The sequence below is a fragment of the Neoarius graeffei genome, chromosome 8 (genome assembly GCF_027579695.1).
Source record: "Neoarius graeffei isolate fNeoGra1 chromosome 8, fNeoGra1.pri, whole genome shotgun sequence".
NCBI classification, from domain to species: domain Eukaryota; kingdom Metazoa; phylum Chordata; class Actinopteri; order Siluriformes; family Ariidae; genus Neoarius; species Neoarius graeffei.
This window is the reverse complement of record NC_083576.1, coordinates 59,109,935-59,128,945: the sequence shown is the minus strand read 5'-3', so window position 1 is coordinate 59,128,945 and position 19,011 is coordinate 59,109,935. Positions and strand designations below refer to the sequence as shown.

The window sequence follows — 19,011 nt, the reverse complement described above, 5'->3', positions numbered from 1 at the left end:
AGACGCGAGATGGAAAATCGTAACAGAAGTAATGTAACAGACATCATTTTGGAACTCATAGGCTTGACTTTGGCATATAAATGTTTTTATTACATCTCAGAAAATTAAAGTTATCTTTTAACATATCATTCATTAAAGATTACATGTTTTGTGACCTGATGGTAAAAAAAGAAATGGTTTTAGGTGAATAAGTTCATGTCCCCATTTCAGTACCCATAAGCGTGGAATCACTCATACATAAGAATTGCTCTCCTGTCAAATTTATACTCCACACTTCAAACAAATAGGGGGCAGTATATCACCAGAAAGTTGGGGTGTTCGTCCCTATTGTAAGAAACAAATAAATGCACAGTCCGTCCTCCCCCTCCTCCTCCTGAATGTTTTTTTTTTTTTAATATAAAGTTTTGTATTTTGTTTGGGTTAATAATTGGGCCAAAAGAGGACTGCCACCTTATTGTTGCGAGCAGATCTTGCACCCAGCCAGTGCAAAACTATTCATGAGCTTCTAGGGATTTGCAACTTTTTAAATTCCCACAAAGTGTATGCATTCAGTCCAAAAACGCGAGTTTACAAGGTCCATGTATGTGAGTGGAGGTCTGGGTTGGGGTCTGTAGTCCAGTCTTTGCCTTCTATGGCCTATGGATCTGTATTTTGTCCAAATACCGTTGCTTTGCAATGAGATTCAGTTTCTCCTGGTAGGGTCTCTTTTCTTTCTCTTTTTCCTTCTCCATCACTTCCCTTGTCTGTCACATTTGACCGATTTTTAACCAAATTTTTAGCCAAACAAAAGTTAAGCAGGGCGGCACGGTGGTGTAGTGGTTAGCGCTGTCGCCTCACAGCAAGAAGGTCCGGGTTTGAGCCCCGTGGCCGACGAGGGCCTTTCTGTGCGGAGTTTGCATGTTCTCCCCGTGTCTGCGTGGGTTTCCTCCGGGTGCTCCGGTTTCCCCCACAGTCCAAAGACATGCAGATTAGGTTAACTGGTGACTCTAAATTGACCGTAGGTGTGAATGTGAGTGTGAATGGTTGTCTGTGTCTATGTGTCAGCCCTGTGATGACCTGGCGACTTGTCCAGGGTGTACCCCGCCTTTCGCCCGTAGTCAGCTGGGATAGGCTCCAGCTTGCCTGCGACCCTGTAGAACAGGATAAAGCGGCTAGGGATAATGAGATGAGAATGAAAAGTTAAGCAGGCAACCACTGTAACAGGAACAGGTAACAGAATGCATTCCTCACAAGATGTTGCCCCCATCCCAACATGCAACATGACATGACCTAACTTCACATTTTCTATAACCTGGGGCAGTACGTTCAACATGATTGGCCCCTCAGAGCAGCATGAGTCCTCCTCCTTTCCTTTTGGACTGAGAGTAGACTGGATGCTGTGGTGACTTACTATCGCCTCTTGAGGTATAAACTGGTATTACGAGACAGGGTGGGCCAGGGCTAGCTGGTTAGCATGCTAAATTCAGTAGCTATCTCTGCAAAACAATACATAGATGTCTTTGACGTAACATTAAAACTGTTCTTCACATTCTGTTGATAATTTTAGTTTCTTTGAATGTTTTAAACTAAAATTCTGGCATATAACACCTTTTTAATAAAATAGCATGATAAGAGTTTTGATTCTGTCCTTATTAAAAAAAAAGTTAAAAATGCTAAAACTATGCCTGAAATAATGTAAAATAAATAAATCTTCCCATGTTCAAAATGTTTTACATTCAGGTCTAAAATGTAATGAAGGCCAAAAAAAAAGTCATTTCTGAACATACAAAATTTACACAGTTTGGGACTATTGCATCTCAAGAAAAAAAAAACAACTATGGTAAATACAAACAAACAAAAAACTAGTTTTTAAAAATCTAAGAAGGTCAGTGGAGTCATTTTTAAAAATTTTTAAAATTTATGTTGACAGCTAGCAAAGCTTGAACAGTAAATAGCTTCGAGAGCTACAGGTGTCCTCATGTGATTTGGAGGTGATTTACGTGGTGGTGTTTTTTTTTTTTTCCTAAAATATAAAAAAGGGCCTTAAATGAGTGCGCAGGGCTGTGAAAGATCCGCGGAATTCCGCGAATTTGGCCGCCAAAAAAATAATTTTAGTAAATCATCTAATTTTGCAATAACAAATTGGGGGGGGTAGGGGTTGTTGTCTACCGACCGCTAGTAGTCTCGTACGGCGAGTGTCACCAAGCCGGCGAGTCTGGGAACGAGCCTACCGCAAATTGTTCTTTCTGTAACGACATTGTAATTTTTTTTGTATCTTTTTTTTCTTTTGCGACAATGACAGACCAGTTTACGGCATTTGTGCCATGCTTACAAACCATGGCGCGAATCTTGTGTTCTTTTCGTTTTACCATTGTGCTCTTTAAACACACTTTCAATATCAACGGTTTTGAAAAGGAGAATTTCGCGGTATGTCCACGTCACGGAGGGACATGGTTCAGAGGGAGGACGGTGAGACCGACGATGTCAAAAACATTGACAAGGAAAACGGCATCAAAAATCCATGGAATTGGCGATGGCTGGAGTTTAAAGCCAGTAGTGAATATCTCCATGAGCACATACGGGAGATAAAAGAACCAGGGAAAGCTTACCGCATCTTGTGCCATCAGGATGTGAAGTACGGTTCTGGTGGAAGAACACGTTTGGTTGACCATGTTAAAGGAAAAAAACATGCGGAATTGGTGAAATTGAAGCTGTTGAACTATAGATTACCAGGTAGACCATCTTGTTCACATTTATTATTTATGCAGTTTTAACTTATGTTATTGTTCATAATGTTCATTGTTATCATGAATATGTAATGAAAGAGGGACCAAAAGAGCAAGGAAAAGCCATATAGAAGGTCAGAAAGAAAAGAGTAGGCTTTCTAAGCTGAAGAAACTGCGAACAAAGAAAAGGAAATATAAATATTGACTTGTAAATAGTTGTATATAGTTTTTGACTAGATTCTGTCTAACATGAACAAGAAAGACATTTTGGAATTGAATCAGTTCAAAAACAAGAACATTAGTGACTATTATTTAATAGTCAGTCTCGAATTTCCCCCTGGAAAAGACATTATGGCACCCAATGAATTGATACAAATCGACACAAGAATATGAGTGAATTTACAATATGAGGTATGTTATTGATATATTTTCATTCTTCAAGTGAACCCTTATCAGTTAAAAGGTAAATCAGTTCAAATTGTATTATTTCAACATACTAACAGTTCAAATTAAATGGCATGGTTGAGAAAATATTTGCTTTCAGGAGATGCTTCAAATCTATCAATATACACAAAATCTGTTCAGCTTCTGGGGCCCTGCGGCCCCCAGGCCCACGGCTCCTGGGGAGCTGCGGCCCCCAGACCCCCTGCTAAAATTGTTTCCTCGGATTTTGTCATTTCTATTTCACAGTCCTGAGTGTGGGCACTATGCATGAAAGGGTTAACACAGGTTTAAATGTCAGCACTGATCAGTATTTTTCTACTACGGTGGAGCTTCTACACTAAAGCATCGTTTCTGTTATTGTAAAGCCGTGCTTTTTTTTTTTTTTTTTTTTAAACCTGTTGGAAGAATGTGCCTCGTAAAAAGGTTGACTCATGATTGACGGATCATCTAAGGCAGGGGTGTCAAACCTGATCCATAAAGGGCCGTGTGGCTGCAGGTTTTCATTCCAGCCATGCAGCAGCACCCTGATTTGGCTTATTCAATCAACTGACACACCCACCCTTTAATCAAGGGTGGGTGTGGCTGCAAGTATTTGACTGTGTGAAGACAGTTCAGTTGATTGAATGAGCCAAGTCAGGTGTGCTGCTGCATGGCTGGAATGAAAACCTGCAGCCACACGGCCCTTTATGGATCAGGTTTGACACCCCTGATCTAAGGGGTGGGCGAAATGTCTCCATGACATCACCACTCACTCATCCCTATTCAGCACTGGCTATGGAGAACATGACTTATTCCATAACGAAGGGGAATGATTTGTCATATGGTTCTGCGTGCTCAGAATTCAGGATTGTATTCAATACCACATTTAGATGTGCATGAGCTTGGTTGTTTAACTTCAAATTGTGTTTACAGGATAAAAGTGCATTTCTTTAGGTTGTGAATAACAGCAAAGTACTGCTCTGACTGGAATACATATAATTTCTTGCCTATATTTCAGGTTGATATTTTGTGTTCTAGATATCTGGTTCTGGCGGCACGGTGGTGTAGTGGTTAGCGCTGTCGCCTCACAGCAAGAAGGTCCGGGTTCGAGCCCCGGGGCCGGCGAGGGCCTTTCTGTGTGGAGTTTGCATGTTCTCCCCGTGTCCGCGTGGGTTTCCTCCGGGTGCTCCGGTTTCCCCCACAGTCCAAAGACATGCAGGTTAGGTTAACTGGTGACTCTAAATTGACTGTAAGTGTGAATGTGAGTGTGAATGGTTGTCTGTGTCTATGTGTCAGCCCTGTGATGACCTGGCGACTTGTCCAGGGTGTACCCTGCCTTTCGCCCGTAGTCAGCTGGGATAGGCTCCAGCTTGCCTGCGACCCTGTAGAACAGGATAAAGCGGCTAGAGATAATGAGAATGAATGAGAATGAGATATCTGGTTCTGTCACAGCACTGTTCAATTCTTGAATTCGATTGTCATTATCATAATTTTCTATAACAGCATGACTCGGACATTAGCGCTTGCTGTAATACAAATCACTGTTTTATATTAAAGGGGCCGACTCGTCCTTCCCAGAATTCAGTTTGTTGTTTTCTATTTTGAAAGCACATGACAGCCTTTGTGTTGGTATTTTAAAAAACAAACAAACAAACATAGCAGCACGTGACCATTACTCTGCTAGCTCTCTGTGTAGCAAAACCTTTGCAAATTTCCTGCTAGTGATCCTTTGAAACCCATCTCAAACTTTTTCTGCATCTATGTCATATCTGGAAATTTTGAATAGAATATGCTGGATATTCTTTCCTTTGTGGCCTCCCGAGAGGCAGCCGAGGCTGGTTCTAGTCCATTACAATGGAATAACCATACGAAAATGCAGTGGATCTATTGAAAGAATTTAAAATACAACCCCAATTTCAAAAAAGTTGGGACAGTGTGTAAAACATAAATAAAAACAGAAGTTGAAGAATTGCAAATCATGGAAACTAATATCAGATGTTACCATCTGGCTTTTTGTCAGTGCACAATCAAAAACGCCAGTATATGTGATGGTATGAGGGTGCATTAGTGCACATGACATGGGTAGCTTGTACAGTACATCTGGGAAGGCATCATTAATGCTGAATGATATATACACGTTTCAGAGCAATATGCTGCCATCCAGACACAATCTTTTTCAGGGAAGGCCTTCCTTCTTTCAGCAAGACAATGCCAAACCGCTTTCTGCACATATTAAAACTGCATGTCTCTGTAGTAAGAGAGTCCGGGTGCTAAACTGGCCTGCCTACAATCCAGACCTGTCTCCCATTTAAAACATTTGGCGCGTTATGAAGCACAAAATATGACAAAGGAGACCCTGAACTGTTGAGCAACTGAAATTGTATCTCAGGCAACCTGTTAACAAAGTTTGAAATACTTCCAGAATTGAAGTTGGACCTGCAAATAAACTTAACTAGTTTGCTATAACTAAGCTCATTATAAAATTAAAATAGCTATATGCACACATGTGGTCTGTGGTGAACAGCAGCGGAGATACTTATCGAATTCTTCTATAGTGAAGTACTGTAGCCCTGATGTACAGCATGTTGACTTATTTTTCATAATTTAAACCCCTGTTCAGAACACATTACGAGATACAACACCAGGCTTTCGTCTAAACGGGGGAACGGGGCGCTGCGCCCTCTTACTCTCGGCGTGCGCCCCCTTACCAACTCCGTGAAAACATCCCAGCAACACTACGTGACAATGTGTCTGATCATCAAATACGTTATAATTGCTCCAAAAATATTCCAATCATAGTAGATACACCGCCAGACGGTGCAAAAACAATCCGAATTGGCGTTTTCCAGACTGAGGCGCCATGTTGTTTAGTTGTTTACTTGTCGCGGCTGCTCTCGCGAGATTTGACATGGGTTACATACAAGGTCAGCTGACTTGTAGAGCGAGATTTCTCGAGACTGAATGACCTTTCACCCACCGGCGCGGGAGCTTTTGACAGAAGTAGTTCGTGAGTTGTTTTTGTTGACACTTGGGCATTTAAAGATGTCATCCCGCGGCACGAAGTGGAAGAAAGCCAAAGACTGTCCGGGGCAGAAGAAGATTACTACTTTCTTTTTCAATGTTGACAGACAATTTGTTACAATTTCCCTCTCAGCCTCAGAATGTCCCATTGGAGCATTTTTCAAAGGCTTTGCACGGCGGCGGGGGGGGGACAACCGGCACCATCCCCCCCCCCTCGCTCCCTCGCCATGGTGAGCGCCCTCATACTAAATTTTTCTAGAAAAAACCCTGCAACACAATTTATTTCTGTTGATTTTAAATCTGCAGACACCACACTTTACATCACCCAAAATGATAGCCATTGGAACAGTTGGAATCTGATTCTGTTAATGTTAATCGACTCAAGCTTAGTTGTTTCTCATGAACATGATGTAATGTGTGGGTTGACGAGGCAGGATGCAAATGCGTAAAATCCATGTGCTGTTTATTAGCCCAAATCTAATAATTGGAGTCATAGTCAATGGCATTGGTCAAGTCACACAGGCAGGATTATCACGAGGGATGGGCATTTCAAGCAAAAAAAAAAAAACTCCTCATTCACCAGGAAGTCTTCAACCATTCTTCGAAGATTGCAAGGGCCTGCCCCACCATGCACACACAGAGAGAGAGATGTTAGCTTTACCTAGCAGAGTTTCACACACAACTTTTTGACGGCTGTTAGCCATACCTGCAAACTAGTCACCTTTCGGCGAAATTCGCCGTTTTGATCCCAAAATAGGTCACTTGTGTGAATCGTGTAGATCTGAAGAGTTTTTTTTTTGGGGGGGGGGGGGTGCGTGAGGCTACGTTGCCGAACATTTGGTTTCAATGTACTACTACTTCAAAGTACTACTCCTACTTTTCTCCTCACATCCACATTCAGACCATTTCCGCCTTCTTCATACTTCAAACGTCTCTCTGATTGGATGACATTCCAACGAGCCAATAGTCTTACAGAACGCTGGACAGTATCCGCGAATTGTAACTGAATAGAGGCGGGGTTTTCTTGAATACGGGTGTGTATAGGAGGATGGCAGAGATCATCCAAACGCAATGCAGAACGGGACACTGAGTCTTGAAAACAGCTCACGGAATCATATTTTCTGATTTTTTCCAAAACTCTATATTGCATCTGGAGACGGAAACACATTTTTAGTATGCGGAGAAAGCTGTGTTACGAGTAGTGCGATTTAAAGAGGCTTTAGGGTGTTTTTTTTTGGTACCTGTGATTTGGTGGTCTGTGAGTCGTGTTTTTATGACGTAAGACGCAAGGGGCGGGGCTGTTACGTTTGAACCGAACGCGCGACACGGAAGATGTTTCTGTGGGCTGAAACAAAAAAATGTCAAATCAGTTTGAAAAAAGTCATTTTTTGTTGAACATAAGGATCTATAAACGCGTGTTTTGGGTAAGAGAAATCATTTTTATGTGAAACTATTGGTGGGATTGTCAAAATTATAACGTAATATGTGTTGATCTCGGTTGTATTCAGAGAACCAGTTGTGCGTGTGAGAGAGAGAGAGAGCGAGAGAGAGAGTGTGTGAGTGAGAGAGAGAGATTCTCTCACTCTCACTCTCACACACACACACACTCTCACACACACTCTCACACCTTGAATTTGGCAGCACTGAAGGAAAGGAGGGCTGAATTTGGTGTCCAGCCATCTACCAGTGCTGCTGGTAATAGGGCAGAGGTGGTGAAGAAGGATAGCATGGCGCGAAAGAGGCACATGGCAGAGCAGCATAAACGTGCCCTTGAACGGCTTGTTCGGGCCAAAAGGTCTAAAAAATGATAAACTGGTCTGCTGAAGAAAGTTTCCAGTGTCACACTTCAAAAATTACTTTTTTTTAATTCAAATTTTGGCGGCACGGTAGTGTAGTGGTTAGCGCTGTCACCTCACAGCAAGAAGGTCCGGGTTCGAGTCCCGTGGCCGGCGAGGGCCTTTCTGTGTGGAGTTTGCATGTTCTCCCCGTGTCCGTGTGGGTTTCCTCCGGGTGCTCCGGTTTCCCCCACAGTCCAAAGACATGCAGGTTAGGTTAACTGGTGACTCTAAATTGACCGTAGGTGTGAATGTGAGTGTGAATGGTTGTCTGTGTCTATGTGTCAGCCCTGTGATGACCTGGCGACTTGTCCAGGGTGTACCCCGCCTTTCGCCCATAGTCAGCTGGGATAGGCTCCAGCTCACCTGCGACCCTGTAGAACAGGATAAAGCAGCTACAGATAATGAGATGAGAGATGAAATTCAAATTTTACTTTTTACTTTTTATACTTTTCCTTCCTTAATGGTAATGTAATGAGGTGTCAGATGCAAAACTGAAAATTGCAAAGCTAAAAATGAATAAATCTTGTCTTTGTTTTAAATGTTGTCTTTTCCCTTAATTTTCCTTGATCGCGCGCTGTTTAAGGGGGCTGGGGGGTTACCGGTAGTTTGTCACCTTTTTCAACCCTCATGAGTTTGCAGGTATGGTTAGCATCTAATCTCACAGCGCCACAAACGTTTTACCAGCGCCTAGCCTATATGTTCTTCTGTTGTTTAATGGCGGTTGGCTAAACAGAATTATACATAGTTAAAAGGTGTGCTGTTCCTGAATAAACTGAATAATGTAACCAATGCCAAATTGCTGTGGTATAAAAGGAACAGAACACTTTTTGAAATATGATATCCGAAAAAGAGTTCATTGCAGGGGTTAAAGTAATGTCACATCATGTCAGGCCATGTTGATGATTATTTTCCACGAACACCACTCCCTGTCTTCTGATATTCCTCTGACGTGAGAACACATACTTGTCTCTTGCGCACTTTAAATGTCAAATCAAATTAAAACGTGCTTTTAATGAGCCTAAATAATAGGTTACTGTCTAGCCTGTACTCAGGAAGTGGTTATCACCTATGGGATGAGTTTAGATAATAGCATTCTTTGTCTTGCTATGTAATGTAATTACACTGCTGTCATGTAAACATTAACCAGAACATACTTGCATGCAATTAGCTGTTTGCATTCAGTTACTATGGACACGGGTATCCTACCTTTACCTGGAACATTCACTCAGGATCTTTGGCTGCATTTCGAGATTCCAGAATTACGCAAGGGTGGTTTGAAGAAAAATTTGTTTCACCATAGGTCCATTTGAGTTTTACTGGTACGTAATGTTCAGAATGTCTCATTGTTTTGGGACTCAATGGGTTTGTGAAAATGAAGACTAAATATGAAGGATGCAGTTCTATTCACTGTCAGGCACTACTGTATTTTTCCCCAGACTAGCCTATTTCAATTTGTAATTTATATGGTTTGAATAGTTATTGCGCTGTGGTGGGCTTCCAGAATGCATCCTGGTTTACATATACATTAGATTACAGGCATTTAGCAGACGCTCTTATCCAGAGCAATTTACAACAAACCCGGAGCGGTTGGGAGTTCGGTGCCTTGCTCAAGGGCATTTCAGCCATTCCTGCTGGTCCAGGGAATCATACCAGCAACCTTTTGGTCCCAGTGCTGCTTCTCGAACCTTTAGGCCATGGCTTAAAGGTTATATACCTTGAGTCACTTCTATAATAAATGGTCAGGGTGTATTCTGAAGCCCAGACTGTCTGCCCATGTACAGTTCCATCCTTGGACGTCAACTGAAACAACTATTCAATAACCGTTACAGAGACAATAGCACATACCCCTTTTCCACCAAATCAGTTCCAGGGCTGGTTCAGGGCCAGTGCTGGTTCACAACTCGTTCAACTTGCGAGCCAGCTGAGAACCAGTTTGCTTTTCCATAGCTCGGGGTGCTAAGGGGAGCCACGTCATTACGTCACTGTATACGTCGGTTACATCGTTGCGTTTGCATAAACCTTGGCGTGAACATCGAAGCAACAACAACACGGAGAAGAAGAAGCAGCAGCAGCAGCAACAACAATAATGGATGACTGCTGCTTTACTGCATCCATATCATCTTGTCGCTTATTTAAAAATGGTGACCTTTCGTGGTCTTGCTATTGCTGTTGGTCTTAACAACTCCAGCCCCCCCCCACTGACGTAAGCGGTTCTTTCCTCTGGCCTAGCAGAGAGTTGGTGGTAGCCTGGAACCGGTTTTTCTGGCCCCAGAGCCAGTTCTTTGTCAGTGGAAACAGAAAATCCGGTTCCAAACTAAGCACTGGCCCCGAACCAGCCCTGGAACTGATTTGGTGGAAAAGGGGCAACAGGGGTAATAACATGGTAATAACACTAGCCACACTTAAATGATGTTTTTTTTTTTTTTTTTAAAGCTAAGTTTAGGGGGTTTTGAAATCACTCCCCCATTCACGTTCCGTTTGCAGTCCGGGTCTGGCCCAGTCTACATCAGTGGACAACATTTTGTCAGTAAGTTACTCTTTTCTTTTACCTTATTGTTCTTCATTCCTCATTCAACAATTATGCTAATGATCTCATTTTACGGTTTTGTTTTGAACACATCATGACTGTAATGTGCATGACTACGTTTAATCTCCCATTGGTGATTTTTAGGCATGAAGGAGTCTGATGATGAGGAAGAAGAGGAGGAGAATAACACATCACCAGTGAAGAGACCATCGAACATGGTCACAGGGAAAGTGCCACTAGTAAGCAAAAACTTGAAATATCATTGACCTTGAAGTAGTTGTTTGAAGATTCAACTATTTCCCACTTGTAGCTACTTGAAAGAGGCAGCCAGATTTTCATTTAAAATCTACTGGTACACTACTAGTCAAAGGATTTTGAATATTCTATATTTCATCATTTTATGCTTAAATGGAATGATTTTAAATATTCCAAACTCTAACCAAGGTATGAGTGCATTGTGAAATGTTGATTACAATATTCGTAGTTGTAACAATTAAATGTTACAGGTGACTTGGTCTTTATCAGATTTGTCGAGATCTAATTTAATCTGGAAAAAAAGATCAAAATTTTGGTCAATTTGTGATCTCAAAAATGCTAACAATGTCTGCAAGTTTTCAACTGTGATCCTTGGAGAAATTGTTGCCTCTTTAAACACCTTTGTGTGTGTGTGTGGGCGCAAAAGGTAATTCCTTCTTCCAGGCAGGTTCCTTACAGCTGCATTTGTTTTAAAATGCTTGATTATTGCCAGTGGATAATGGGCTTTTTCAAATAAAGCTATTTGTAGCTATTTTTTTAAAGCTATTGCCTGATATTTTTTTTTCTCTTATTTTGTTAGTATATTCCTAATCTTTCCCCTGTTGATGAATGGCAAAGTGAATTTGGCCATTGTGTCCTCTCATAATTATACCCCAGTGAAATAGGGCATCGTCATGACTACTTAAGGGTTCTTGAACAGTTGAACTTGGAAAAAAAATTAATATAAATGTGAACATGCTTGTTACATTTTGTTCATAGCAATTTCAAGGGATGCACGTAATTATGACATACATAGTGGTGACAATAATTCTGTCGCTGACTGCAGAAATGATGAATATGCAATTTTTGATCCAAGCACACTAGGACAACAAGAGTCATTTAAAAAAACAGTGTTAACACAAGATATTAAACACTGTCCTGTGGTTAAGGATTCAGTATATTTGTTCATGTTGATTCCATCTCATCCTGGTTGCTTTTATGACTTTTTGCAGAAGAAGCTCAAAATGGATTCAGATGACGATGATGAAGATGAGGATGATAGTGAAGATGAAGAGGAGGAGGATGACAGTGATGAGTGAGAAATTTTTCCTTAATGAATTGTGTATTTAAGAGTTTACATATTAACTAAACAGAAGAGACCGAAAGTACGGTGGTGCTTGAAAGTTTGTGAACCCTTTAGAATTTTCTATATTTCTGCATAAATATGACCTAAAACATCATCAGATTTTCACACAAGTCCTAAAAGTAGATAAAGAGAACCCAGTTAAACAAATGAGACAAAAATATTATACTTGGTCATTTATTTATTGTGGAAAATGATCCAATATTACATATCTGTGAGTGGCAAAAGTATGTGAACCTCTAGGATTAGCAGTTAATTTGAAGGTGAAATTAGAGTCAGGTGTTTTCAATCAATGGGATGATAATCAGGTGTGAGTGAGCACCCTGTTTTATTTAAAGAACAGGGATCTATCAAAGTCTGATCTTCACAACACGTGTTTGTGGAAGTGTATCATGGCACAAACAAAGGAGATTTCTGAGGATCTCAGAAAAAGTGTTGTTGATGCTCATTAGGCAGGAAAAGGTTACAAAACCATCTCTAACGAGTTTGGACTCCACCAATCCACAGTCAGACAGATTGTGTACAAATGGAGGAAATTCAAGACCATTGTTACCCTCCCCAGGAGTGGTCGACCATCAAAGATCAAGAGCAAGGTGTGTAATAGTCGGCGAAGTCACAAAGGACCCTGGGGTAACTTTTAAGCAACTGAAGGCCCCTCTCACATTGGCTAATGTTCATGAGTCCACCATCAGGAGAACACTGAACAACAATGGTGTGCATGGCAGGGTTGCAAGGAGAAAGCCACTGCTCTCCAAAAGGAACATTGTTGCTCATCTGCAGTTTGCTAAAGATCACATGGACAAGCCAGAAGGCTATTGGAAAAATGTTTTGTGGATGGATGAGACCAAAATAGAACTTTTTTGTTTAAATGAGAAGCGTTATGTTTGGAGAAAGGAAAACACTGCATTCCAGCATAAGAACCTTATCCCATCTGTGAAACATGGTGGTGGTAGTATCATGGTTTGGGCCTGTTTTGCTGCATCTGGGCTGGATGGCTTGCCATCATTGATGGAACAATGAATTCTGAATTATACCAGTGAATTCTAAAGGAAAATGTCAGGACATCTGTCCATGAACTGAATCTCAAGAGAAGGTGGGTCATGCAGCAAGACAACGACCCTAAGCACACAAGTCGTTCTACCAAAGAATGGTTAAAGAAGAATAAAGTTAATCTTTTGGAATGGCCAAGTTAAAGTCCTGACCTTAATCCAGTCGAAATGTTGTGGAAGGACCTGAAGCAAGCAGTTCATGTGAGGAAGCTCACCAACATCCCAGAGTTGAAGCTGTTCTGTACGGAGGAATGGGCTAAAATTCCTCCAAGCCGGTGTGCAGGACTGATCAACAGTTACCGGAAACGTTTAGTTGCAGTTATTGCTGCACAAGGGGGTCACACCAGATACTGAAAGCAAAGGTTTCCATATTTTTGCCACTCACAGATATGTAATATTGGATCATTTTCCTCAATAAATAAATGACCAAGTATAATATTTTTGTCTCATTTATGTAACTGGGTTCTCTTTATCTACTTTTAAGACTTGTGTGAAAATCTGATTATGTTTTAGGTCATATTTATGCAGAAATATAGAAAATTCTAAAGAGTTCACAAACTTTCAAGCACCACTTTATGTACAGTCGGGTCCATCATTCCATCCAAGCCTTTTACCTGTATATAAACCATTGGTGACCTCGAAAACAGTAAAACCAGATTAGAGATTGGGGAAAAAAACAAAACATAAAACCCTGTACAGTTCGGGAATGTCCTATGGAAAAGTAAAACAAAGATCAACTTGTACCAGAATGATGGGAAGGAACTGCTCATTATCATCCGGAGAATACCACCTTATTTTATGGTGTGGGCATATGTGGCTGCCAGTGGAACTAGTTCCATTTTATTTATTGATGTGACTGCTGACAAAAGCAAAGGAATAAATTCTGAAGTATTTAGGGCACCATAACCTGCTCAAATTCAACCAAATGCTTGAAAAACCCATTGGACAGCACTTCACAGTACATATCGACAGTGACCCGGAGCATACAATGAAAGCAGCCAAGACTTTTTTTTTAAGGCAAAGAAGTGGAATGTTCTTCAATGGCCAAGTCAGTCATCTGACTTAAATCCAGTTGAGCATGCATTTGACTTGCTGAAGGCAAAACGGAGGGCAGAATACCCAGAGAACCAGCAGGAACGGAAGACTGCTGTTTTAGTGGCCTGATAAAGCATCACCAGGGAAACAATTTCGTCTCTGGTGACGTCTACAGGTTTCAGACTCCAGGCAGTCATTGACTGCAAAAGATATGCAACCAATTATTAAAAACAACTGTTAGGAAATCATCCCTCTCGCCTTGAGTACAGCACATGCTTTGAGCGCTGTACCTGCTCTCTACTGTTTACAGCCTGCCATGCGAGACGCACACTTCCGCAAAACTGTGTTTATTGACTATGGACCCTTTTCACGTGACGTCACGACAAACGCGGCCGCCATTTTGGACATGTACTACCAGTAGTTTACCACAGCCAACATTGAGGAACGGCAGCAAAGAAAGTTTTTACTTTCAGCAAGACTTCCATCATGCCACTATATTGTTGTGCACCTGGATGTAGTAACCATCAACAAGCAAGGCAAGGGTTATCATTTTATCCGATCCTGATGGAGAAGATGGATAGCGGCCATTAACAGATTGGCAGCCCTTGGCATACCAACGCTTGTGTAGTGACCACTTTGTTGGAGGTAAGACGAATAAAATTAGCCAGAAAAGGCATTACATTGCTGTTAACATTCTGTGGCGGCGAGTGTGTAACCAAATAGGCTGAAATAACCCATTGTAACCTCTTTGTTCTTCTGTAGTAGCTATTGTTGACTAGCTAATGTCAACAAGTAGCTGGTATGTTACTGTAGCAATGTTTATGTTCAGTCATTTGGATGACTGTTAAAACCTTTCAGTCTCAAGTTTTTCCTTTACTGTATTTACTAGTTTACTGTAATTATGATCCGGCAGCTATTTACACTGGATCCAGTATAAATAGCTGCCGGAGCCAACGTCCGAGGTTCCGGAGCGCGCGCCGGCTTGCTCTCCCTCAAATTAAGCAGCGCGCGCCGGCTTGCTCCCGGAGTGCTCCGGCCGAGGTTCCCCTCAAATTAAGCAGCGCGCGCCGGCTTGCTCCGGAGCAAGCCGGAGCGCGCTCCGTAACCTCGGCCGGAGCACTCCTGGAGCAAGCCGGAGCGCCCTCCGGAACCTCGGCCGGAGCACTCCGGGAGCAAGCCGGAGCGCGCTCCGGAACCTCAGACGTTGGCGTGTATGTGTATGGCGATGGGTTTTTAACGACATAGGTATACAGATCATGTGGGCCGAAGTCAGGTAAAGACGAGGGCTTCGTGTACTTCCGTACGTCAGTGAACAATCCTTGTGGAAGCAGGTAAACGTCGTTCTCTAAGCCTGCTAACCTCAATTTTTGCAAATACCTCTCCCTCTGCTCGCCCTGTAAATGCCCTACGTCGCTGGATAGTGAAGGTGTTTTCTGCATCTCGCTCCTTTTTCTTTTATGTTTTTTGTTTGTCGCCTTCCTCGCATTCAAACTGATTCGAGCCGAAGTCCACTACATGTCCAGAATGGCGGTCGCGTTTACGAAGGTCACATGACTGAAAAGGGTCCATACCATGTGCCTTTTGTTTATGTCTCGTCTCCACCCTCATCTTGTTACTGATTGTATTCTGTCTGTCTCATCCCCTGCTTCCTGTTTCTCCCCTAATTATTTTGTGTATTTATACCCTGTGTTCTCCTGTGTTTGTCATGAAGTATGATATCGTGTTCAGTATCAGTTGTTACCGAGCCGTTTATTTTCCCTGTCTCTTTATTTGGTTTTTGACTTTGTCCCTGGTTTCCTCATTTTGCCCTCTGCTTGTTCTTGTGTATGTTTGTAGATCAGCCGACCTTTCTTTGTTTATGACCACATTTCTGTGTGCCATATTGGATCGGTTTGTCTGTCTTAATAAACTTTTCTTGCACATGCATCCTGCCTCAATCAGCCATTTCATGATGGAGACAATTAAATTTGATTGTTAATTTGTTAGTAATTACTTTTTGGTCCCTTCAACAAAAGCAATTGCACAAAAAAAAAAAAAGGTTTTTAATTCTTACACTGTTCACGTGGTTTGGATGTAAATACCCTAAACTTAAAGCAGAAAACCTGCACGTTGACCTCATATTAATTATTAATTTCAACTTCAGTATATCGTGGTAGACAGCTAGACAATTAATTGTCAATGTACAAATATTTATGGACCCGTCTGCGCGTCTGTATAAAGATAGCTATCTATTAAATTGCATAAATATTTGCAAATTGAAACCTGATTTATTTTGTATATTTTAGACATGAAGATGAAAAGCCAGTTGCACCAAGCCCCATCAAGCCCTCACTGAAAGTAAGTCTATCGAATGAATTGAATTTTAGTTACAGAATGTCTACAGGATGTAGATTTTGATCCCAAACGATCAAGTCAGGGGTGACAATGAAAAGAAGACATATCCGAGACATCACGGAGAAGATACCTTGAGAGGAACCAGACTCAGCCGGACAATAAGAAGAAAAGACAAGAAGCCTTTATTTATCACACGTACACTCAAGCACAGACGTAAACACACAGTGCAGTTCCTTTTCTGCGTTTAACCCATCTGAAGCAGTGAACACACATGCGCATACAAGTGAGCAATGAGCACACATTACAGCACCCAGGGGGAAACCATCATCTTCCTGGTGGCACTGAATAACGGGATTATATGTCCTTACTATCTACAGTAGAGGAATAGAAGTGTTTATATAATGTAGAAGTCCTGGGATAAGTACAGGAGAGTATTCGCTATGGGTGATGGCGTCGACATCAAAACATCAACCAGTTTATCATAATTCTCTATACCCATAAACCCACCAGATCTGCACATTTACCGAAGAGAAGAATGATTTAAAAATATACCTTTTTATATAAAATGAAAGATATTTAATTAACCCACACTCCACCCTTAAAGTATTACAATGCCAATTATATTGCTTTTGCTATACAATGAAGACATTTGGATTTGAGGTCAAAATATGAATATATGATATGATAGATGAATATGATATGATAGATCAGAATTCGAGTTTTCATTTCCTGATATTTACATCTAGGAGTGCTAAACAACTTAGAATGTGGCAGACCAATTTTTAGGTGAGCAAAAGTACTGCAACAGATGAGCTTTAAATAAATAACACTTAATATTTGGTTTCATATCCCTTGCTTGCAATCACTGCATCAAGCCAGCATCACTAAACTGTTGCATTCTTTAGTGATGCTTTTCCAGGCTTGTATTGCAGCTTCTTTCGGTTGTTTGTTTTGGAGGGGTCTCTTCCTTCAGTCTCTTCTCAGGAGGTGAAATGCGTGCTCAGTTGGATTAAGGTCTGGTGATTGACTTGGCCAGTCTAAAACCTTCCACTTTTTCCCCGATGAAGTCCTTTGCTGTGATGGCAGTGTCTTTTAGGGTTATTGTCTTGCTGCATAATGAAGTTCTTCCCAATTAGTCTGGATGCATTTCTCTGTAAACTGGCATACAGAATGTTTGTTTCTGTAGATGTCTGAATTCATTGTTACCACATCAATTAAGATTAGTAAGCCTGTTTCAGAAGCAGCCAGGCAGTCCAATCCACAACACTACCTCCACTGTTCTTGACCAATGAGCTCGAATGTTTTGGATCATCAGTGGATCCTTTTTTTCCTCCACACTTTGGCCTTTCCATCACTTTGGTAGAGGTTAATTTTGGTTCCATAAGTTTTGTGGCTCATCTCTGTATTTCTTTGTGATTCCACTTTGGCCTTCTGATTCTTACTACTGATGAGTGATTTGTATCTTTTGGTATGGCCTGTGTTTTTCTGCTCTCGAAGACTTCTTCAGACAGTGGATTATGATCCCTTCACCCCTGCCCTCTGGAGGTTGTTGATGTAACCGACTGTTTGGGGTTTTCTTCATAACTCGCATAATGTGTCAACTGCTGCTGTTTTCCTTGACCTTCCTGTTTGATGTCTGGTGGTTGGTACACCAGTATTTTTTGTTTGTTTGTTTGTTTGTTTTGTCCCCCCCCCCCCAAGACATTCCAAATTGTGTTATTGGCTATGCCCGATGCTTGTGCAATGGCACTGGTCTATTTTCCCTCTTATCAACTTCAAAATGGCTTGCTTTTTACCCATAGACAGCTCTCTGGTCTTTATGTTGATAACAACAAATGCTGTCTTTATAGGTGAAACCTAGGGCTCAAACCAAGAGTAGACATTTAGTGCTATTAACTGTTTGAATAATTAATGGCACAAGTGGGCAATGAGAAACACCTGTCCGTCACATGTTCCAGTATTTTTGGTCACTTGAAAAATGGGTGGGTTCAAACAAAAGGTGAAATGTTCCAAGTTGTTTTAAACATCTCGATGTAGATTTCATGAAATGAAAGCTGAAATTCTGAACTGTCATCTTTTGATCTCAAACCCAAATGTCTTCGGTGTACAACAAAAAAACAAATAATTGGCTTTGCAATTCCAATACTTCCAGAGAGGACTGTATCGGTGTCTGTAATTCTCTTTGCATACTGTGAAGTACTCAAGTGTTAAGTGTGGCCAGCAGGTGCCAGTGTCTGCCTTAGAGCAGAGAGAAAAAAGAAGGGAGATAAAGATCAGCAGAGGACAAGACAACCGCTGTATATGAAATTTCTCCTTCAGTCATTTACTGTTAACAGAGACACTGGACTGACGACATTTACTTAGGTTTTTTTTTTTTAGGTTTATTTATTTAGCACTCAAAAACAATGGTGCAAGGAGGGACCGAAGCCCAAAAGGCTTGTACAAGAGTTCCACCCCATCAATAATCAGCATCAATCAATATGACGATGGCTAACAAATGAACTTTGACAAGTAAGGAGACAATGTACAAAATAGTCATTGTAAAATGGAAAATATAAAAAGATACAAAACAATGTAAGTGGATAATAAGGAGACAAAGTACATAATGCGAAGAAACCTCAAGGAGGGATAATAATCATGGAAAATGGACACAAAAAACAAACAAAAATAAAAAAAATAAGTGAAGAAGTGAGGCAATGGA

General features: G+C 41.2%; 1 protein-coding gene across 1 annotated transcript in view; it reads left to right on the top strand.

The window, feature by feature from the left end:
• Positions 1-19,011, top strand: part of npm1b (nucleophosmin 1b) — a 55,307-nt gene that overhangs the window by 11,823 nt on the left and 24,473 nt on the right. The window contains exons 4-7 of the mRNA XM_060927917.1: positions 10,421-10,514; positions 10,659-10,753; positions 11,762-11,844; positions 16,262-16,313. Of these exons, the coding sequence (XP_060783900.1) occupies positions 10,421-10,514; positions 10,659-10,753; positions 11,762-11,844; positions 16,262-16,313 (324 nt within the window). The remainder of the gene's footprint in view (positions 1-10,420; positions 10,515-10,658; positions 10,754-11,761; positions 11,845-16,261; positions 16,314-19,011) is intronic.